The sequence below is a fragment of the Drosophila tropicalis genome, unplaced genomic scaffold (assembly GCF_018151085.1).
Source record: "Drosophila tropicalis isolate 14030-0801.00 unplaced genomic scaffold, ASM1815108v1 contig_158, whole genome shotgun sequence".
NCBI classification, from domain to species: domain Eukaryota; kingdom Metazoa; phylum Arthropoda; class Insecta; order Diptera; family Drosophilidae; genus Drosophila; species Drosophila tropicalis.
The window spans coordinates 14052641-14077145 of NW_027172602.1; the positions used below are offsets into that span (position 1 = coordinate 14052641).

Below are 24505 nucleotides of genomic sequence, written 5' to 3' on the forward strand. Positions count from 1 at the left end.
CGAACAGTTGTAGATATTCGGTAAAAACAATGAGATACTTGTGAATGTATATGTATCTATGACATGGGGGATGAGATTGATTTGATTTCTGTATACCGGTTTTCCCATTTGGTTGCCTTGGTCCTTTTTTTTGTTATGGTTACCGAACAACAAATTATAAAAAAAAAACCCGTTTGCTTCTCGGTAGCCAAGAGAATGCCGTCAAATGTGAAAATTTCTGATTCACGACAAAAACACAGACATTCAGTCAGTTAAGCAGTTAGACAGTTTATCCCTCTCAAGTATTTAGTTAACTGACAAAAATAATGAAAACACAGGGAAAGTACGGTGTTACCGCCCAATCAACTGCCACATTTCTCTGCGAGGATGTGCGTAATTTTAGCACTCGTCGCCGTAACTTGCTGTATTTGATGCATCGCTATCTTCTGGAGAATGGCTATTACAGCAGCGCCGAGGCACTGAAGAATGAGGGACGTCTCTCTGATGAATTTGAGCTATGCGATAATGTTGATTTGGATGCCATCTATTTGGAATATGCCAGTTTCTTCAATATGAAATTTGGAAAATATCCGCGTATTTTAAAAAAAATGTCGGCTAAAATTAAAGTGGAAAGGAGTCCGGGTGCAGCAACAGCAGCCACACCAACAGCAGTAGTTGCCCCATCAACAAGCAAGGATACTAGCAATAGAACAAACAAAGATTCGTCCTCACTAGCAAATTGGCATGTGGGAGTTGGGGCAGCTGCCAGTCAAATTAACAACTCAATGGAACATCAGCAATCGAATCAATTAAAATTGCATATCAAGAAACTGGAAACAACCACAACAACAACTGAACAGCAGCAGCCAAATCATTCCTCCGGGATGAGTGAAATCGAACATGGAGCCCATGCGACAGATGATGCTTTATTTTGCTCAATGGATTGGCAGGTCCTTGGCGAATTGGTCAAAACGACAATTCTGCGCGAGCCCATCAATCTGCGTTGGTCGGATATCTGTGGCAATCATCGGGCCATCGAGTTGATTAAAGAAGCCGTGCTCACGCCCATCGATTATCCTCAACTGTTTGCCCATGGCTTGCGGCCATGGCGTTCGCTCCTGCTGCACGGTCCACCTGGCAGTGGTAAAACCTTGTTGGCCAAAGTCCTGTATGCAGAAACGCAATCGAGAGTCACATTCTTCAACATAACCTCCAGCATTATGGTTAGCAAGTGGCGTGGCGAGTCTGAGAAAATTCTTCGAGTCTTATTTCATATGGCAGCACGTAGAACTCCAGCGGTAATATTTTTTGATGAAATCGAGGGTTTGACATCGAAGCGAGATCGCGCCACGGATCATGAGTCGTCGAAGCGTTTTAAAAACGAGCTACTCCAACTGCTGGACGGCATGGAACATAACACATTGGGTCATGGTGTATTTGTGTTGGCCAGCACCAATTTACCCTGGGACATTGATGAGGCGTTTTTGCGACGCTTTGAGAAGAAAATCCTTATTCAATTGCCCAATGCTGTAGAGCGCTCGAATCTTATTCAACGTCTATTGGGCGCAAGCAATGTCAGCCTGAATCAGCACTTGCTGGATCAATTAGTAGCTCTTTCCGATCAGTACACGGGCGATGAAATAAGACTGGCCTGCAAGGAGATAAGCATGCAGCGAGTGCGTTGTGCTACACGCCCTTCTCCAGGTGGGAGGAGCTGTACCCAAGGAATCACAAGCCATTGTCGAGGCCAATTTGGAGCGAGCATTTAAACAGGTTCATCCTTTGGGGCAAAAGTTATTGGCCAAACATGAGCAATGGCAGCAGGAAAATGGTTCCTAATCAAGTATGCATAACGAATAACAAAAAAAAAAAAACAAAATACGTCGGGGTCATATTGCATAATATATTACTTAATAAAGATCTTTAAAAAAGACTGATAATTTAAATCGTGTATGTGTAGATTCAAGTAAAGCGCCTGTTTCACCATTACCATTTGATCAAGATAGAGGAAAGGAAAAGATAACCAGATATAGAAATAAAGTTGAGAATATGAGATCATGAATTCCCAGTGTCTTAAGCCTAGTGCACATTTGATTACCTGCCCGTAGTCCTTCGTCTGGCTCCAGCGATGGTCATTCGTGTTACATATCGTCGTACACGCCCGCTGGAACGTCGTTGATTGCTCACAGCTGCGGACGCACCGCCGCTCGGAGCGGCCGCGTTACTAACGGACCGTAAACTATACTCTGTAGCAGTTGAGCTACGGCGGTCACTGGTCATAACATCCGAGCACATGGACGACGAAATTAAGGATGCAGCCGATCGGCGTTTGCCCCCACCAGTAAATGTGCCACCCCCGCTCGATGATGTCGTGGTAGCCGAACTATCTGAACGCGAAAAAAGCGAGGAGCGTTTACGTTGACGAGCAGCTCCCGGGCCAGGGCCACCACTGTTTGACATTGTGGTGCCAATGGCATCTTGAATATTGCTATAGAACTCTTCAATTGTCTCACGATCATAGCTTTCGTTCTCATCATCAGCCGGCAGTCGTTCTTCATCCTCAAACTCCTCGGCCTCTGTAGCCATGGTGTCAGTGCGAGAACAGAGAATACCCCGTCGGTGACCATTCGACGCAGATGACGCTGATGTCTGCAGCTGGTAATATTCGTTGTGGAAGTCTCGTGAGCCGCCCCGCGATCGACTCAAATGATGATAAGCAGGAGCTGAGTTACTCGAGTTACTTGTCGTATTGGTGGTGGTGCTGAGCGAGTGGCGTTTCATTGACGTTTCGAGTGATGCATCGCCGCCGCCACCGCAACCACCGCCATCGTCACTCTCGCCACCGCCCACACTGCCACTAAATGTGACCTCGTGAAATTTTGAGGATTTTCGTCTGGCCGAACGTGCCACTTGCTGGCTACTCGATATGGAGGATCGTGGACGATTGTTGTTATTCAGCTGCTCCTGTTGGTGATTCCGAGACTGTCCTTCTCTTACCTCCTCCTCCTCAGCCTCATCTGCCGGCATAAGGGTGAGGGCCAGAGGCGGACGTCCACGACGACGAGTCCAGGGAAAGGCTCGTATAAATGCAAAGATGATAAACAAAGTGGCGATCATTTTCGAAAATTCGTGATTTGCTTGTTAATATTACGGTTTCTTCGGGTAATTTGTTGTATCAGTTTTCTTTTGCGGGTGGGTAAGAAAGGGATGAAGGCTTTTTTTCAAGTCTTCTTTGGCATTTTTTTCATTTGTGTCATTTATCTTTTCGTTACTCTTTATTTCATTTAAATAGTTTATTCCTTGTATAAAAGGCAAGGGGATAAGTATGAGAAAACGATGTGTGAAGCAAGAATAAGAGAGAGAGAGAGAAAAAAGAGAGCTAGAGAGCAGAAGAGATAACAGGAACCAATAGAAGTGTAACAAACAAAAGTTTTCAATATATCAGACATAACCGAAAGTATCTTTAAAAACTAGGTTTTTCCCAACCCAGAGTTATAAGTGGAAAAACATTGCATGATTGCTTTTTATTTGGTAATTGATGGATCGAATTGCCAAGCAATTAGAATTGCTTTTGCATTTGTAAACTGCCCGATTTATATATATGTATATACAGTTTTATGCTTTTCAGTCCTTTTTCCCATTAACTTTTGTCTTTTTTGATTAACTCAATTGTATTTAATTAAAGTTATTACGAAACAGCGGCAAATGCTGTCAGTATGTGTGTGTGTGTGTGTGTGTGTGTGTGTGTGTGTGTGGGTGGTTGGGAAAGGTGTGTGGGTGGGAGGGTCCAATTATGATGATGGAAGAGCACAAACGTCATATAGGAACATGTAGCAACAACTAGAAAAGGCAACCATGCGGAAGCAAGTCAATCTGTCGACTGCCTTGTCTCACTTGCCACCTGCGACCGAGCCAGCAGCTGCAGTTGCCTTAGCGTAAACACGCACAACACTTTTTAATTTGTTAAAATTGCATTAAAAAAAAAAAGAGCAAAAACGAAAAGAAAGCGCTACAAAAATGAAGATAAAAAATAGTAAAACACACACAAAGAGGAAGAAAAAACAGAATCATGGTGGCAAATGAATCAGGAGTACACTAAAAAAAAAAACTAACCTTGCTATTTCTAAACCCATATAGCCACATGTTTCAGTTAATGGGGAAACTACCGTTACTACCTGACAGGGAGACGCTTCACTTTTCACTAGAGTGAGAGGACAGAAAGAAAGGACTGTTGTCTATTATTTGAAGTTAATTTAACAATGCGAAGAAATCATGAGAAGAAGTAGATACTTTGGTAGCTACGTTTGCGTTTGCTCACAAGAACAGGATCCTGGTTTTTCCTTGCAAGTTCCGCTCTTTTTGTGGCTTGCTTATCGTGCGGGCCAGGCAGGCTTATGGAAACCGTACTCCAGTTGTTCCCACGACCCCGTTTAAGTGTTGGTAAACAAGCTAGAAACAGGCTGCCTTCCCGCTCATACACTTCACACTGATCCCCTTCGCCCTTCGCCGCCATGTTCTGTGCTCTTCGGTAAGAAGGCGCCTGGGGCGCTGTTTGCTACTTTTACAGCGACTGCGCCTTCAATTTTCCTCTTTTCGTTTTTTTCTTTGGTTTTTCTTTTGCAACTAATTCTACACAGTGCGTGCGTGTGTGTGTGCAGCATCTCTCTTAGTCAAGCCAGCGGCTATATGTCTATTCCCGACCGCCACCCGCCTTCTCATCCACCTAACATCCTTGCATCATTCCATTCTTCTCTCTTATTCTCGCCTCTGCCTTCGCCTTTCAGTTGGTTTGCTTTCTTGTTGGTACACTCTCGGGGGCTAAATTTAAGTAGCAACAAATCACTTCATTGTTTGCGTGTTTACATAATATTTATACATTGTACTTGTGTGTGAGTGTGCCTCTTTATCTCGCTCTCTCTTTCTCTTCCACCCTGTCATCTATCTATCTCGCTCGCCTTGTTGACACACTGTGTTTCATTAATAAAATGCTAGGGAAAAAGTAAAGTAAGAATAAAACAGAATCGGAAAGAAAAACTTTCAGACTGCACGTCGCCAACAAAATAAATTAAACGAGAACAACCAAAAAAAAAAAAAAAAGAGGAACTTCAGCAAAAAAAAGCAGAGCACAAAAAACAGAAAGTAGAACAAAAAGAAACAAGACTAAACCAGAAGCAGAACTCCAAATATATTTTCAGGTTAAAGTTTGCCTGGCAAACACAATTAGACAAATCAAAATAGACAAAGGAGATATTGAGTGAGCGCACTATGCTAAATGACATCGGATCAGTAGTAGCCTAGGACACTGGTCCTTGGAAAACAAGTACTTTTTTTACTCGTGAACAGTTCCTCAGTTAGAATATTATTCAATCCTATTTCGTATGAGTTATATGCTAATAATTATTATAGCTACTGAAACATTGTTAGATCTGGTAACTAATAACTATAACGAAGGAAACCAATCATTATCAATCAATTATGCTAAGAGGTTCTCTTTAATAACCTTCGCTTTCGTGTGACATTAAAAGCAAACATTTTATCAGCTCTATCATCATCCTCTGAAGATTCAGACTTATTGTCATCGGCAAGCAAGCTTAATTTATGTGCATTTTTCGCATAAGAAATAAGTGCATGTAGCCAAAGGGGAAAATTGATTTTACAGAAATCTTATTTAAAATAGGGAGGTGGTAACATATACATTTATGTGCACGTTTACATATATACATACATATAGGCCTAAATGTTAATTCTTTGGCTAAAATTTTATTTAACCGTATAATTAGCAAGTTTTGCAACTCACACATGAAAACAGTTAGGCGACTTTTAAATAATCTAGTTCAGGATAGATTAACTTAAGTAAGCAAGTCTATATAGCTTTTCTCTGAGTGCTCTGTTTGTCAGCGATTTATATTGTTTGCCCTGTTTCTCTCTTATACCTGTCTTGCATTCTCTTTCTTGTGTGCCAAGAACAAACCGCAGGCTGACCATAGGATTCGAAAACCTCTACACACACCGACTGCCAACAATTCACGAAGCCCTTTTCCACATTTACCCAAAAAAGTTACCAGCATGCAACTATCCTGATTCACCTCCACTCTCTGCGCCCCATCAGCAACTCAATGTGTGTGTGTTTGTCGGTGTGACCAGCTGCAGTTTGGAATTTGTATTTGTATGTTGCGAGAGGTAAATGAAAATCGATGATAATCATGACGATGTCCCAGAACGACGATGACGATGATGATGACGTTGATGATGATGGCCTAATGCTGACCAAATTAGTGTCAAAACGTATTGACTACACAATACACACATACAGGGAGGTAGAGGCAAATAGAGAGAGAGCGAGATATGAAGAGAGAGAGAGAGAGAGAGAGGATATTGAAGCCCATATAGACATCATGGATGTTAAGTATATGAAAGGGGCAAGTTGTTGTTGCTTTTAATGGCGTTGCAATTTGCATATGTGTGTCAAATGACGTAGTTGTTGTAGTCAACCTCTCAGCTCTTGCTTTCTTTCTCTTTCTTTCAATTTCTCATCCTCTCTCTCTCTCTCTCTCTCTTGCTCTCTCTTTCTCTCCACTTACCTCTTACGACGCTTGTATATATGCAACGAATTTTTAGCTAACACACTTAACCTATTTGCCATAAACCAAGCCTATTCACTTCCCTCTCAAAGGCAACTTTATGTATGTGTGACTCTCTGTGTGTGCGTTGCATAATTTAGAAAATGCTTTTTGCTTTTTAAAGCATATTTTGTTTGGAAATCTCCTCCTTTCAACCATCCTCGCCAACTGCCAACAAGTCTACCTCAAATAGAAAAAAAAATCACAAAAACCAAAAATATATAAAAGAAAAAGTTGCAAAATTTCATTATGACAAATATAATTAAGAGCAAAAATTGTAGCCCAAGGATTAGAATGGTGGTGGCGATGGTTAAGAGTGTTAGTCGATATGGGACAGTGCGGCTGGGGAGTTGGGCAAAATTCAATTGTTGTCAGGCATAACTAGACAAAGTTTTCAAAGTTTTGGACAAATTGAAGCAGAGTTGAACTAATTTTAAAAACGACTCAGTGTACTGTAAAGTAAACAAAAACTATATAGAGCAAGAGAAATATAGAAAATATTTCTTGTACTAGTATTTTATTAGTACTAAATATGGAAAAGTTTTTGAAATGGCCATGGAACGATCGAAAACTGCATTACAATCTAAAATGGCTATATTTCAACATTGTTTAAGTATATCGGCTTGATTAATTCTATGGCTGACTTATTAAAGGCTGGATCAATAAAACTTCAGTATTATTATTTGTGATTGATTTGATTTTGATTTTGGGTACTTCAACTTTTATATCAATGTTGTTTAGCACTGCTGTTTGAGTCTCTCCTTTGCACGCTTTATATTTCAAACGAGTGGCTTTCATCTTGCTTTATGAGTCGTAATTTCTTTTGTCACTGCAAATTGAATGGCAAAAAGAAAGGGAAGGGAAAACAGCAACAAAATGGAAGCGACGAAAACTGATGACGTCAGTAGAGGTGGACAACATTTTTTGTTTTGTTTTTGTTGTTGTTGTCTTTCAACTTTTGGAATAGTCATAAAAATTGCTGGGATGTCACACGCATTCGGTTCAACCTCACCTCACTGCCCCCATTTTCCCGGTCCTTCTTGGCCATTAAGAAGTCTTTTGACAATTAAATGATGCGCCCAGCAGAGAGAAAAGAACAATAGGTAGAGGAAATAAGGAGCACATTGGTGCGTAGTGGCGGGTGCGGGGTATAGCAGAAAGAAAGGCATCTTAAAAATGTAAGTATAAAAGTGTGACTGTATGTGTGCGTAAGTGTGTGGGGGACTGGTGGGTGTAAATTGGTGTAAATGACGTAGCTTTTAACGGCGCCAGTCGAGGAGGCAAACTCAATTAAATGTGACAGTGAAAATGGCTGCCTAAAAGTATGCTTTATGTAAAAGCTAACAGACTAAAGCAGAAGACCAAGAGCATCAGAAGGGCAGATACAGTGACAGAGTGTATGTGTATATAAATAAGTAAGCCGGCAGGTGTGACAACAACAGACGAATATTTATATAAATATATACATATGAATGAAACCCATTTGACTTAAAATTATTCAAAAACATGTTGCACCCAACTTAGTTGACTTGAATTCGCTTTAAGAAGAAAAATACACAAAAAAAAAGAAAAAACAAAAAACCAAATTTTTGTTCCAATCCTACTGAATATATCTGCAACTAATGCTTTTATTTTTAGATATTTGTGTAAATTCGCATGCAAACGAAACGAATTTGCGATCTGATAGATCCTTAAGCACTTGGCTTTCAAATTTTGATCATTTAGCTTCTTTTTTGTTATTATGCGAAATATCCCAGTTCTCTTTGTTTTCTTCTGCTCTTTCCATTTACTGGTATCTGTATCTTTCCACATACACACACAGAGACTGTGCGCCATCAGCGTTTTCATCATTATGGCTTTGGCAACGCCAGCAACAGCAGCTGCCAATGCCAATAAGCAACGATTATGCTTGTAGGCTAAAATCGACTGCCTCTATCTTTCTATCTCCCTTCCTGTCCTTTCTCTTTCTCTCTCGCTTACTCTCTCACTGAATATCTTGTAAAGTGCGCCATTTGCTCCTAATGTTGTTGTTGCTGGCATCTCCCCGGACAAAAAGGCAAGATGAAAAGATGGCCGAAGAAGATGCCTCAAAGTGAATGCCAAGATGCCTAAGAGCGAGTGTGTGATAGCACATTGATAGCACTTGTGCGGCGTTATAAACTGCAAGCAGTTACATCCATATATATACATGCATACATACATGTATACAAATGAAAGTGAAAATACTGTTGGCGAAATGTTGGGCAAGAAAACGAATGCCCTTAGGCGTATTTTCCTTCTATACCCTAGATAGACTTGCCCACAGACTAAAAAGGAAGCCCAATCTAGCTTCTTTTCATATACATACATATGTATGTACATTAATGTATGCATTTGTGCATCTATTTCGAATACAATAACTTTTCATTTTTATCAAAACTATGCTTAATTAATGATTTAGTTGATTATTCAGCTGCATATTCCGAAATAAAAAGTTATCGATGAAGTAAGAATTAAAGTCGTTTCAATATCATTCATTACCCATTATAACAAGTTGACTGTGAATTTCTTTTTTCACGTTTTAAGTATTTAGTCTAGTTGTAGTTTGTGGGCCAAAATATAAATCTACTTCCGCGCTGCCTACAATCCCCTCTTCACAGAAATAAATTTACGGCTTGTGTAGTGTAATATCCAAAATAACTTAATTAGTTTATTATCATTTAATGCACTCTACAACAAAATTGCCAACAGAAGCTGGGCGAGCAAATGGGGGAAGTTAAAAGGTGAAACCATGGCGAATGGCCACAGCAACTGCTCACACAACACTCTCCCCCTTTTTGAACGTGTGTGTGTGTGTGCATAAATTAAATTAAAATTAAATGTTTAAATGCTTAAACGATGAAGAGTGAGAAGCAAGAAGAAGAGAAAAAAAGACCAAGAGTATAAATTGGGAAGAAGAAAATAAAAATTAAAACCAAAATGAACTAAAAAGTGAGGTAAACGTGAGAAACGAGCAAAGAGGACACGCGAGTAACTGATGCCAAGGGCGGGGAGGAAAAGGAAAAACATGGGGGTAAACCGTTGGGGCATTGGCATACGGGAGGGCTGAATGGGTTCACTGTTGGCTAGGGTTGTGGTCGTGACAAGTCCTTGGCGGCCAATGTGAGAAGCTTTCATCCATCCAATTGCTTTTTACCTTTGGGCATAATTAACCCAAGGTGATGGGCGTGGCATGATTGCATATTTAAAATGCTTAAGCTCTTAATTGATCATTATGGGGCAACAACAGAAACTATAAGAGAAGCATGAAGCATTTATGAAAATTAATAAAATCAGGGGAAAAACACCAGGAAAACAGAGGTTATGAAAACTAAAAATAAAGAATATGGCGGTAGTCGCAGACAAGTAGAGGTTGGCGATGGCTTATTTCTACTCTATGTATCTTTGTATAAAGAATGTACTATCGATTTGGGAAAGGGTAGCATACCCATCAATGCCTATATTTACAGAGGGTATTGAAAAAACAAAAATAAAGAAAAAATGCCAAAAACCAAAGCCTCGAAAGCTCGTGTGTGGCTCTTGGGGACTGCTGGTTAACGTAAAATCCGTTAACAGGCACAATAAGACTTCTCTCTGTCACCCCCTACCCACACCGCCACTCTGCGTGAGTGTGTGTGTGTGTGTGTGCGTATGTGGAAATGGATTTTACTTATGGCTTTTTATACCACGCTGATTGCTGCCCCCAAACATAAAAAATAAAAAAAGAATAAACGAAACACAGTAAAAAAAAAAAAGAAATTGAAAATGCCCAGCAACAAGCGCAACAGAGCAGAAATTGTAAGCAATAAAGACTGAATAAGCATGATAAGTAGATGGATTCCAACCTTCTACAAAACCCTTAAACCGACCGCCCTCCGTTCGACGGATTCCCATTCAATTATTACAAAGAGAAAAAAGAAAAGAGTTGAATCAAATGAAATGAATGAAAAGATGTACATACCGGGAATCGCGTCTGTGAGAACAGCAAACCATAATATATATATATTTGAAATATTTATTAAGTATATCGTCCAAATTTGAAGTACAATACTGTATGATATATCGAGAAAGAGGTAGTTCTGACTTTTGTTTAACATCCTAACTGCTAATTCGATTACACTAATGTTAATTGAGGCTATTTGTTTGTTCTTCGATAAAGAATTGAATCGGATATTTATTGGACAAAATACAACTGAGCTTGGACAAAAGTTAAATCTGGACAAATACTTTAAGTCGGTTTCTATTTCCATAAAATATTGCAAATTACTTTGAAAATGATTTACCAGCCTTTTCATTTGTATGGAAAGTAAAAATTCAAGTGATATACTCTAATTATTCCACCAGATTAGCTTAATTACGGCCAAATAATTATTTATAATTATAATTGATAGAAAAAGAAGAAGAGGGAATATTTTCTTCAATTTGGCCAAGCAGAGAATGCTGTGTAGTTTTCGTAACAAAATTTGTGCATTCAATACAAATAAACAGACGATATTTTATCCATAGACTATGAGCAGGGCATTAAGGATGAAGTTGAAGATGATGATGAGACCGAGGCTGCAGAGATGGAGCGGATGGAGGGGTTTGTTCCACATTCTTGTATTTGCTGATATAAAAATACCACATAAAAATATTTTGCCCACAGACACACACACACATACGCACTCAAAATGGCATTAGAAATATACACACAAAAGACGAAAGCAGCAATAAATGAAAGGCAGACGAGAGTGAACGAGAGTAGAGTGATAACGCTTAAGAACCACAAAGATGAAGGTGGAGTCGAAGGATGGGGATGAGAATCGGCCATGGTAAATGGGTCTGGGGATGGTAACAGAAACAGGAAATAAAATTCCACTTTAAGCGTTTTTAATACAAATGCAAATATGCGTGTGTGTGTGAGAGAGGGAAGTGGAGTAAGGAGACAGCTTGACAAGTGAGTGAGTGATTGAGGAGTAAAAAGATGGAAAGACGAGACAAATGCGGTCACATTGAAGGGGTATTTGCCTCAAAGTGGTTTTTTATTCGACTTCTGTTTCTGTACGTTTCGTTTTTATTATATTCCCTTACATTCCATTTCTTGAAACAAATGAAGTGCACTTGAAAAATTAATCGTGGTAACTAGTTTATGGAACCTTCAAACACAAACGCAACTCAAAGAAAGACCAAACCGGAGACAGATAAAATATCCGCCAGTTCGTAGACCTGGGGAAAATTGCCAAAGCGGAAGTGTGAACAAAGGTGTACACACACGCACACACTCACACAGACAAATAGTCAGATACAGACCAGAGGAAGACAGGTGAACTTATGTAAGAACAATGAAAAGTCAAGTGTAAGAAGTGACAGCGCACAAAAAAGGTGAAAAAATTTATGAAAAGAACAAAAAGTTTCAAAAGTATGAGAAGGGAATTGAATTGAGCAGGTGAAATGAAACACAAAGAGCCAAGAAACATGTCGGAAGCCGAGTTTTACCTCTCATACAATTGCACTTGCTTTACTCTGTTTCGCTCTACATTTCTATCCCTGTTTTTACCTTCAGTATAAATAGTAACATCTTTAAATAGATTATCTTTTTGAGACGTGTTAAAATGCTATCGCTCTTCACTCCAATGAGTAACATTTCTAAATCATTCTCTCATTCTTGCATCTGCGTGTTTCAATTGCTTGCGCCAGACTTCATTCACAAGCTTCCCAATGGCATTTTTCTATGCTTTCTTTCGATTTTGAGACATTCCCGAGAATTTCAATAAATAGTGACTTGTCAAATCTATTATTGGAATAATGGGCAGACACACACACATACACATCACAGACAGACAAAGATCTTAGCACACACACAGAGACATTGGCGAGCTGCCCACAACCCACATACATTTGCGCGTATAAATGTGTAGGTGGAAAAGTAGAATTAACGGAAACGGTTACTAGTACAAGGACCCCAAAGTATGCAACATTAAGAGTGCTTGCTGGCTTGGTTGCAGTTTTCCTTTTTTTTTTTTGTCCCATTCTTGTGTACTACACTTATGGGCCTTTTTTCAACTATTTTGCATAAGCATGGTATACCCTTTCTAAAAAAAAAAAACTGTTGCACCAACAAATCAAAAATAAAACTTTGTATGACGATAAATAAAAAAAAAACTAGGACTAGAACTAATCACTATGTGGAAACCAAATACAGTGGATATTTGCATTGGTATTAACATAAAACAGCCAAATACGTCAAAGCAATTTTTTAGCAAAGAACAAATTGCCACAAATTAAGCAAATTAATTGCACATTTTTATGACATATATGTAAATACAAATGTTTCAACACATATTTATCGCGATTGTGTTTATACAATTAAATTACGTATTGTAATACAATATAAATATGTATAAACAAAATAAATTTAATATCCACACACAAATAAATAATATAATTGTAATTATAAGCAAATTATTTGCATCAAGTCGTCTTTTCCGTTTTAATTTTTAGTTTTTTGTAGTTATAACATATTTGTTTTCGAAACAAGTCTAAATGAATGTTGGTTGTGAGAGCATTTTAACACTTACTTGCTTCTGTACAAATAGAGAGAAACAAAGAGCAAGAACTACAACTGTTACAAAAAGTCTCATTAACAAAATGCTCATAAGAGGCAAGAAGGAGGCCGGCTAGAAAGAAGGGGCGACAAAGTAAACATAACAAGCACAAGAACATGAGGGGAGAAAATGCAACTTAAGGAAACAGAAAAATAAAAAAGAAAACAGCGCAAAGGTTCTGAAAAGTGAAAGCAGCAGCAACTCAGAGTATCCTTGACTATCTTTTCTAGCAGCATAGCTGCTGTTGTTCATGGCTGACAAACGAAGCGATGGCGAAGTGTCTCATAGAAGGCTAGAGAAGACCTGAGAATAAATGAAAAACGGCTAGAAAAAACCCTAAAGAGTTCTTAAAAACTGTTTTAGATGATACATAGGTCGTCAAGGGTGGGCTGGAGCACGGAATGAAGGAGTGTGTGAAACGGCAGGGCAACGAAACTTTCATCACTAATCAACTTCCAAATGAACTGCACACAATTTACAAGCAACAGCAACAGACAACGACAATGAAAAATCTCTTGAAAGTTAAATTGTGAAAATGCCCAGGACACAATGAAAATGTGACAGCAACACACACTCGCAGACATAGTCACATACTCGCCCACATACTACATATGAATAAATAAATGCTGAAAAGAATTTACATAAAAATATTTGTGCCAAAAAGTTTTCGCCCCGTTTTAATACCCCGTGGAGCATTGTAAGCTCGGAGAGCATATGAAGATCATCAAAATCCCAACTTCTAATATGCATTCGTAAACATAGCTATTGGTAAATAGCAATATTGATTATATGTATGTAATAAATCACTTTTACTATGCAGCAAATTGTTGTTCACAGTGTTTACTTTGAAAACAAAGAGTGAGACCCGTATTTCGCTACAGGATATGTGAGAGTCGATCTTTTTCTGTAAAACTGAGCGAAACGAATTTCATCCGTTTTGTTGAGTTTCTCGTTTTGTTCTTCAACAAAATTACCATATGAAAAACACCGAAAATGATGGGCGTGTGTGGGCATGGTCTTTGTGGTTTTATAAATATTTCAAATACTCTTTTTTTCAATGGGTCACACAATGCATGTAGCTAAAGAGAGAACATGCAAAATGTTATTGATCTGGGTCAAAAATATTTTCAATGGTTATAGCTAAATATTTTAAGTTCTAAATTTTAAACTGATAATAAAAACTACTTTATCCCTATCAGAGGGTTAAAGAATCTTTTGGATCTCTTTGCGATCTTACATTTGTATGTATGTGTTGAAAGAAATTGATAGTTATTTGATTTTCTTTGTGCAGAGCATTTGATAGTTCGGAGATTGAGTTTTTCCGGTGTTTTATTTGAGTAAAGGTTTTAGTTAGTTTGTTGTTGGCATTGTTATCAACTGAAGCATCACCTAATCAACATCAACCCGAACGCCATTAGGTCGACCGCACAATTTACAGCTGTTTGGTGCGACTCTTCCCCTACACCAGCCATAGTACCCTTTAACCGGGTCTTAAGTAAAGTTGGTTTTGTGATATTTTCAAACTTGAAATTGAATTTTAACATACGTGCATATACACAAATACATATACATAAATGTATGTATATATACATATATCCCTTTATTATATGTGTGTTTAAAATTTCATATGTATTTTGTTTGTTTTTTGTTTGCCTTTCATTTGCTCAACTCATTAAGCCAAGCTGCTGTCAAAAGACTAACACAAGTGTGGAAAAAAGGATAGAATTGGGGGGTTGGGTTTAGTTGGTAGGGGGTAAAGGAATTTTAATTGACTTTTGTTTTTTGAAGGAATAATAACACAAAAGGTAAGGAAGAGATTTATACAAAAACCTAGTCAAATGTATGTACATAAGTATGTAGTAAAATCTGTGTTGAGTAACACAGGCAGTACTATACAAGTCTCTTGGAAGTTTTAAATGCTTAAAGAACAGTTGTAGTAAGAGAATTTGTCGCTGTCATTATACCCGTACTTGGCTATCAAATAGTTTTGTACGGCAAACATAACCGATTATAACAGTTCTGATTCTGTATCTCCGAAGTCTATATGTATATATATGTGCGTACATACATACATATAGGGGGTTTGGGAGAAATGGAGACGAAATAACGAAAGAATAATCAAGGCAACTTTTCGCTTTCGATTCAATCAATTCTTGATGTCTTTATTAATATTTATGTGAGATACTGCTGCTACCAAAAAGCCGACAATCTTTATATATATATGGAGGTATATATTAAGATTTATATAAATATATGTCCGTATACGTGTAAATGTTCATGTGCGCGCATGAGTGTGTGTGTATGTGTGTGTGTGAGAAGCTTTTACGTCATAGCGCGTAACGTTCGCGTATAACGACATTTTCAACGTTTGCAATCCTTGGCGGCCCCGAAATGTATGCTATGAAAAATATTTTAAGTGCTTTAATTTTATTTCCCGACATCGAGAGGCAACCAAACGTGGAAAGGGAGAAACGGGAGCGGGATACTCATAGTATCGCGCATTTGTTGGATTTTATGTAATAATTTGATTGTCTTTGTGCAATAACCGTCAGTGTGTGTGTGTGGGTGTGTGGGTGTGTGTGTGTGTGTGGGTGCGTGTGTAAGTGTGTAAAGTGGGGTAAGTGTAAGAGTGTGTGTGAGCTTGCGCGCTGTGTGGGTGTGTTGCGGTCAATCGCAAAAAGTAAATCTATTATCAAATTTCTGATAGCAAGCCCCAACTGGCCATTGGGGTCAGCCGCTCTCTACGGTCCACTTCTGTAATAGGCTCTCATTAGCCATGGAGTTAGTGAATCAACTCACGTATCTGGTCATTAGATCAAAACTTAAATGTCATGCTAAGCACGTTGATGAAAAATCAACCAAAAGAAGAATTAACAGACAAATTGTATGAGTTTGCCACTGATGTTTGAGAGGGGAATCGAAAAGAGTTTTACTGAAAAGAGTCTATTTTAATAATAAAAGTACCTTAAACAATATTCAAGTCATTTTCAATCTTAATTGAAACATTTACTGTGATTCCAGGTGTTTTAAATAGATGTTCAAAAAGAAATTTTCTCCCAACTGTTTAGAAGGTAAATGTTTAGGTTAACTTTAGGGCGAATAAACTCTGGGATGCACCCAACTCACTTATTTAGCCCAGCAGCAGAACTTCACCAGAACTGTGTCGCCCTCACCCCGCATATTCTTCAAAAACTGACAGAACTTTAATTGAAATCTTTTTTCTTAAAAGTATTCGGCAAAAGGACTTTATGAAATTTCCAAATACTTCCTGAACATCTTACTGTGACTTTATCTGATTCTCTGCTTCAGAACAGACAAAGTTTTCGGGCAAATACACACAACTTTGGTTCAAAGACAAATCAAAAGAAGACACCAGAGAGTGGAGAGAAGAGAATTAAAATGTTAAATGAAGATTTGTTTTTGCTTTTGCCACAACGCAAAGAAAAAGTATAAGACTTAACTACACACATATTTGGTCAAGTAAAAGAATAGATAGGATACGAATGGCCTCTTGCGTCCTCTTTTCAATTTACTTATTCTCCATAGTCGGTATCCCGAGAGTCAGTCAAGTGCTTGTAAACGTATCTCTAATTTTGAAAATTAAAAACATAGATGTTATAAACCTATATTTAACCAGATCGAGGGGATCGAGTAAAGGCAAATACAATAAACGAATTAAACCATTGGTTTTTCCTGCTAATAAGGTGAGAGTACATAAACTGGAAACCGTTGAGACAATTTATTGAGTTTTTATAATAATCATATAGCCTACGCCAGCTCAATAATTGCTAAATTTGGAAAAGATTATCAAATCTATTCGGGTTTTTTGTTTACAAATACTCAAAGCCAAATTGTCAATATTTATCGAAACATGATGTTGCTTTTTTGTTATTTTTTATTGCAATTTTACGATTGGTCTGGGTCTTTTTATGGGGTATTCGCTCATATCTATCTAGTTTACCCTTCTTAAGATCGGAACGGACTCTGTAAATACATATGTCTGAAGATATGAGGCGATACGTTAACGATCGAAGCCATTAAAATAAGCAACTGGTCAGTTGCTATCGCAAGTTAACCAATAAGTACTGCTCTTAATTAGAGAGAGGTCATATGAATATTGTCTAGATGGAAAAAGCGTGCATACGTTTGCATATGTATACGAAACCATTCTTTACTATTATCTTGAGATAATATGGTATGGTAAATGAAAGGATCCCCTTCGTTTTCTTTCAATGTCTCTGCCCTGTCTGTGAAAAGTAGTCAAACGATTTCAATGACATTTCCTTATCTGACATATAACTGGACTCAGTTTTTGGTTTCCACACCATTTTACTTATTCTTTCCATTTCTTTTTTCTTTTTATTATTTGACGTTGACGTTGATTTTCATGGCAACGCCATGTAACGGAAAACGGAAATTAAAATCCATACGATGATGTCCTCGACTATGGTCCTACGCATGCAATGAGCGTTTGGCTAGAGTTGGTTGGAAGTAGGGCGGGACAGTAGGCGTGTCACTGTGCAATAAAATACTATAAAGAGATGTAAAGCATAATAAAAGATGAAAGAACAGGCAAACATTTTCTTCAAACTGAACTTGAGAAATAATTAAAAGTAAAAGAATAAGCAAATTCACAAAAAAAGAGATTTCATAGGAAAAAATGAAAAAATTAAGATGTGTTTCAAGGCTTCATCTCGCTACACCAACCCACCAACCACCCGAGAACCATTCTTTAGGTTTAAGCAAAACATTAAACGCTTTGCCTGGGAGGTTAGAGTGACTTGCCCCACGACGTGCCGTCCTCTCGGCTGAGCAGTAATTCAATGGATCCGAGAAATAGTCGGGCTTCATTGTCCCGTTGCTAGGTATAAGCTACTTTATTTTTTTAAATAATTTGCTAGTTTTAATTTCATTCTTTCATTTTTAATTAAGTGCAAGTATTTTTATGTTATTGATACACACACGTGGAATCTTTAGCAATTTTAGGAATTTCCTGCTCAGTTTTTCCTTTTATTCATTTTTTAACTTTTCCGTTTTTCTCGTTTGGCATTTTGCAATTACTGGTCTTGGCGCTCGGCTTTGACTACGGAATGCGACGAAGAAAAAAATCTCTAGTAAAAAGGAATTTCCAATGCCAATACAAATAAAAATGGTGGGTGGTTGGAAAGTCTTTCTAGCCATAACGTTGAATGGCAAAATAAGTACAGAAATTTGATCTATCCGTAGAAAGCTTTGAGTAATTCACTGCTCCCAAATATAGAACATAAAAATGCAATCGCTTTCAGAATGGTTCGTATATCGAGATAGTTCTTACGAAAAATAATAATGAAAAACTAAAGCCATATTGTAATTTGCTTGCAATGTGGAATTTTACAATTTGTAGCCCACTTACAGCATCATCACTTACTTCATTCTACTCTGTATGAGAGCTTGGTCTGGGTCTGGGTCGTAATTGCTTTCAGTGCGGTTGCTTCTTATGTGAATGCAGGGGGATGTGGGGATGGGGGATATGGGACTTACGGTTATGAAGATTGAATGAAAAAATGAAAAAGGTGGATAATATGAAAGACCATAAACTGTAGCAGCTGTTTTAGCCAACACCAAGGCATGCGGAGTGGGTGTAAGGTAGGGTAAGGGTAGTGTAGGGTTGCAAAGGGGGTTGTGGAAACATGAGTTTAGAACAGCATAAATGAAAATCAATAAATAAAAATTTTATCGCCACAAACAAGAGCAGTGTGGCGAAACGTTGGAGCTGAAGTTGAAGAGGATCCAGGAAACCGCCAAAAAAAAAAAAAAAACATAATAATAAAAGATCAATAAATTTTTCGCAGGAGCAACAAGAAGCCAAAGCGTGCGACTAAGAGCGACAGTGCGGCATAGGAAGGGGCATGCTAATGCAATTGGCTAATAAATCAAGCCATAAAACTGCATAAAAAGTGCCAGGCAATGACAATAACAACTACAACAACATGGCCATTTAGTCAATCAAAATCAATGCAATTTGCTGGCTGAAAAACTGGATAAAAACTGCATCAATCAATCAATTAGTAAATTAATCAAATATTCATACAAATGGCTATTAAAATGAAACTAAATGATAAAAAAAAAAGAAAAAGATTTAAGTCCATGTTCTATATCCATATCTACAAATAACATCACAGAAAGTGACAAGTTGTTGACTTAAATACTTTGTTGTACCTATAAACTAGTTTGCATTTTTGTTCAAAATTATCTCAGGATTGGCACCTTTTAAAAATATTGGGAATCACTAAACCTCTAAGTGATTCTAAAGCGTATAAATTCAATTTATTCAACAATCTGTCGTTAACGGTTTAATTTGGCAGCGCAAAGCCTTTTTTTCGCTTAACTCCTTATCTTCATCTAGAAAGAAAATTTCCATTTGGTATAATCAACTTTTGTAATTGTGTTGCGTACCTACCGCATTCACTCACTCATACATTCACTTTTCCATTCATCCAAAACATCTAAGGCACTTTAAAAATGATTTATGATTAAGCTGCTGCGGGTACTACTATGTAGTGTGCCGCTGGCTAGTGCCGTGAACCAATATATGCCATTTGAATGGTGGTAGCACACATATTGCATGTACCTTCTACTTATTAGCCATAAATCTGTATAACTGTCGCACTCATAAATCAATATGGGGAAACAAGCTGAGTCCACCGGCACTGAAAAACACCTGAACGACTTTGATATACTCGTTAAATCTGCTAAACAGAGTGAACTTTGCGTCAAGCAATTAAGATTAGCAACATAGTCCAAAATGTGTAATCTCTGCACTGATCCCGTATATTAAACCTATGGGCTAGACGTCACAAGAAGACGCTTCGAAATAATCCGGAATAATAATAAATATATATATATATTTTATATATATGTAGAATAGAAATTAAAACAAACAAGCGAACCTCTACAAAACAAATAATAATCCAAACTATTCAACGATAATAAGCAAACGGCGCCGGCGCCACATGAACTAACAAATAAATCGAACGTTAGATAAGTGGGACGACTTTGAGATACTTCGTACTGAATCAGTAAGTAATCTAGATTGACAAATTTAAAATTGGCTGTTAACTGTCAGATCATGGCTAACGGCACTTCTATGCAATAGCTATGAATATAGTTTAAACAACTGATTGTGTGGTACGATTCAGTAATCCGATATACAGGGTATCTACTAATAACATACAACAAATGTCAATGGAGTAACCACGATCTCAGAGTTGAGCAGCGATTCTCGAACCGTAACCGCAGCCATAATCATAATAGTCCATATACTCAACGTATTCCGTAGAATTCAAAGAGCGTGCGTAAATACTTGTGTCGAATAGATGAAGGCACATACAATTACGTTTTATACGTGACTTGGTGAGCGGATGACAAGCACCGAACACAGACACATTTCGATGTGCTTTGAAAAGTATAGAAATGCATATTATAGTATATAGTAATAGGAAACGTTATGAATAACGAATAAATGCCAGATGAGTCTTATTGGGGTGTTTAGTTTGAAACTAATATATTCCCGTCGAATTTATGTCAGTTGTTTGCTTCAAGACTGTAACTGATCGTTGAAATGAATATTCAACAATGCTTCATATTTTAACCTACGCCCTTGTTTCCTCTTTCTTTACCTGAGATGCTGCAATGTTGTCGCACTTCATATTTAGCGCCTACGAGTACTTCAGGGATTCATTTTATATTCGTTGTTTTTTCTTTTTCCTTAATTATTTTGCATCTTCATCAACGCCTCCCAAGACGACAAACAAACCAGCTAAAGTAAAACGAAAAACGCAAAAAAAAAAAAAAAAAACACAAAAAACGAGGGCGAAAAGGAAGCTCCTGGGCCCATTTCCATTTTTGGGTTTGTTCGTTTTCTGTTGGTGGCCCGAAAACTTTATGATTTGTTTAGGTAAACGTAAAAGTTGTTTCATTTGATTTGGGTTTGGCTTCGGAATAACGTTGGGGGATTGGTCGGCCGGGGTTTTTTTGGTCCGTCTGTACTGCTGCATCCGTGCCAAACCTCCTATACTTCATATTCCTCCGTTGTCTATTTGTTTACTATTTTCATTCTCGCCTTTGATTTCGATGATTTGTGCGTGGTGGTAGCGGAGCGAAGCCAAGCCAAGCAGCAAATAGAATTTTAGCTCCTTGCAAAAATAACTAGGTAGATAAAATTATTCTTGACCAGACCAGCCTGAAGCTCTTAGCGCCGGCTGCCGGCTTTGGGTATGTGGATATGGAGTTAAACTTTTCTAAGTCACTGTGCATGCGAATGGAGAAAAGCGACAACAGCGCCGCTACCGCTGCCAATGCCACTGCATGGGGCTGTCTTCTTCTGGCATAGTAGAGATGTGGCAAGTGGAACGTGGCAAAGGGAAGGAGATGGTAGTCAGTACATTCACTGACTGAAAATTCAATTTGATTTGATTTGATTTTCCTTCTCGTTTTCGTTTGAATGCACAGTAGAACACAGCAGAGTAAAGAAAAACCAGTGCCAGAATGATATCAAATTAGTTGAAATAGAAATTTAAGGGAGACGCCCTCATTCAAAATGGTGTGTAGGGGGGAGGAGAGACTCAATTCGGGTGCGATGGAGATGTTATCGTGGCATTTAGAGTCAGCCAAGTGCAAGAACCCAACATCCCATTCAAGAGATCCCAAAATGAAAAGCTCAAAAACATTCGCTTTGACAAGGGTATCAGGCAAAGAAAAACAACCTATACATCTTGTATGTATGTATGTATATACATATCTACTAAATATAGAAGCTATAATGGATAAAACTTGAGTGTTGATATAAATATAGAACGATAAGACCAGTTTATGCTGCGAAAACGATCGCTAAATGTTTTATATCAGTAATTATTATTATTATTATAAACTCACAATAAGTGTTTTTTATCGGAGCGGACACATTTTGGTACAACTAAACTGACGCATTCGAGTACGTATGATTTCCGATTCAAATTGTACATCCATCACAAAATAATAAACCTAAGCGAAACGTTGCCACCAAACGTAGCACCTTTTAAAATAGAAGGGTAAACGGTATGTCGTTGATGAGAATTGCAATTTTTCAATAATTTTAGATTAGTTAAAGAAAGCTTAAGCAAACATGTAGTGTATTACACGAGTCGAATTGGCATGTTGACGATTTTGATAATTTCTGCGTCACTCTTAGTCTCAAGTGCAAATACAAAAACAAATTGTTCAAGCAAACAGACACGCGACAACATTCGGACTGTCGAATGGCGCAAGGTGGAGACGGTTGGATGAAGGGGGGTTTATGTTGGCTAAACGGTGAGGGGATGAGGGGTCGGTGGGGTTTGGATACGTTAAGAACCGAAAGCCCATATATTGGCAATTTATCGGTGTTGTTGTTTTACTTTGTTTTTTTTTTTTTTTTTTTGGTGTGTACACTTGTATTTGTGTTATAGACATTGGCAAATCGGGCCATGTACTTGTCCCGTTCAAAGATTTTTCATTGAATTGTTGCATTACGCGTTTGGAGATTGTTACTACGTTTTAGAGGCAGTGGCCGGGGTGGGGCAGGGAAAGTCGTCGTATGTAGGCCTGTACCCAAAGGAGAATGGGGGTACTCGGCTGCTGTGGGTTTTTGTTTTTAAATAAAAAGCTCTAGAGAAACAGGGAAAAATCGAGAAAAAGTATAGTTTTCTTTGGAAAGGTTTTTGGTTTTTGAGCGGCATTTGGTTTTTTTGTTTTTGCTATTTTTGCACTTTTGGCTCTCTTATAGCCAAATGCTCTCTCTCACGCTCACTTTTCTGTGCGCTATCTCGCTCTCTCGTAGGTCTCCTATCTCTTTTGTTTTCTCTCTCTCGCTCTATTTTATTCGCTCGCTCTGTTGCTGTTGTTTTGTTTGTCCGTTCCACTTGTTTTATGCTTTTCATATATAATTTGCACTTGTGCATTTGAAAATAATTAATTGAAGTAATTGCAGTTTTTCTCATATTCGTTATTTTCAGTCCGACGTTTTAACACTTTGCTTTTTTTTTTTGTTATTATTGGTTTTCGTTTCCATTTTGAAAATTTATTATAAATTTTAAATTGGTTTTTTCTGTTGTTTAGTGGGGTTTTTACGTGCAAAAAGCTGCTTATACGTTTTTAATATGTGGATAAAAACGACGACACAACCGTTCAACATGAACGGCGACGACGACAACTACGAGGCGAAGGCGCGCAACGACACTCCGATGACAAATTCAATGACTACAACGAAATCGCATAGATGTCAGAGAGAGAGAGAGAGAGAGAGTGAGAGAGAAAGTGAGAAAAAGAGAGAGTATGAGAACGAAGCGTGGGCGAGAGTCTCGTCGATGTCTCGGTCCACCGCTCTCTAACATTTGTTTAACGGTATATTGCAATGCAAATGAGAGTAAATTTGCTGCTCTATCTTATTTAATACTTAACGAACGAAGAAACGAAGCAAGGGCCGAATGTAGAACAGCTAGAGAGAGAGAAAGGGGCGCCAAAGAGCGAGCGAGAGAAAGAAATATGTTTTTGGGGATAGTGGGAGTTAGCGAGCGCCATGCGTGAGAGCGGCATTTGCTGTTTTGGGGTGCTGTTGCTTTTCGGGTGCTTCGTGATGAACAAAGCAAAAGAAGAATATAGAGGGCGAGAAATTAAAATAAATCGTCAAAACCGTTTTTTATATACCCTGTATTTTACATAAAGGTTCGTACTCCTGAGGTTTTTCTCCTCGTAAATCTTGGTATCGAATACTTTAACAGGTTAGGTATGATCTCCACCTGAGTCACTTTATTTGTCTCTTTTTCGCCACACTCAATATACCCTGACTATAGAGTAAAATATAAATCGCATTTGTCATTTGAAATTGAAAGTTGTAATGAGAGTCGTTGACGTTGTCGTCGTCTTCGTCTTCGAATTGAAATTCATCATTAAGGCAGCGACTCGCTCACGCCGTTTCGCTATGTTCCTGTTCTTATTGTTTTTCCCCCCTTTTACTCTAGCTTTCGTTCTCCATTTTGCTCTTCTGCTCAGCCTAAACAGCGGAAATCCAATTACAAGCATGCCGGGACAGAGACTGAGACTGAGCCTGACTAGAGCAGACAGAGCGTCGTCTGACAACGACAAGGAAACGAAACGTAAGGAAGAGGAAATGTCTTCTTCTTGTCTGTTTTCAAAAACTTTAAAAAAAGAATGACAAAAAAAACTTTAAATTTGCAAAAAATAATAATAATTGAAAAAAATAGTTGATTATCTTATAAAACCTTTACATGATAACAATTGAATTCAATG

At 38.1% G+C, this 24505-nt stretch overlaps 2 protein-coding genes across 13 annotated transcripts in view; one reads left to right on the forward strand and one right to left on the reverse strand.

The window, feature by feature from the left end:
* Positions 1-24505, reverse strand: part of dnc (phosphodiesterase dunce) — a 161790-nt gene that overhangs the window by 26671 nt on the left and 110614 nt on the right. For 2 of the 12 annotated variants that reach the window (XM_068283574.1, XM_068283572.1), the window contains exons 1-2: positions 23327-23431; positions 2078-3278 (exon numbers count right to left, since the gene is read on the reverse strand). The exons of 9 other annotated variants lie outside the window; for them this stretch is intronic. In XM_068283574.1, the coding sequence (XP_068139675.1) occupies positions 2078-3096 (1019 nt within the window). In that variant the 5' untranslated portion in view covers positions 3097-3278; positions 23327-23431. Of the gene's footprint in view, positions 1-2077; positions 3279-23326; positions 23432-24505 lie in introns of those variants that run through there. One more of the 12 variants, XM_068283573.1, reaches the window with a different exon arrangement.
* On the forward strand, positions 232-1900 carry LOC137587022 (katanin p60 ATPase-containing subunit A-like 2). The gene is given in 2 exon segments (XM_068303255.1): positions 232-1687; positions 1689-1900. Coding segments are annotated over 2 exon segments (1512 nt in total). The 5' UTR covers positions 232-305; the 3' UTR covers positions 1819-1900.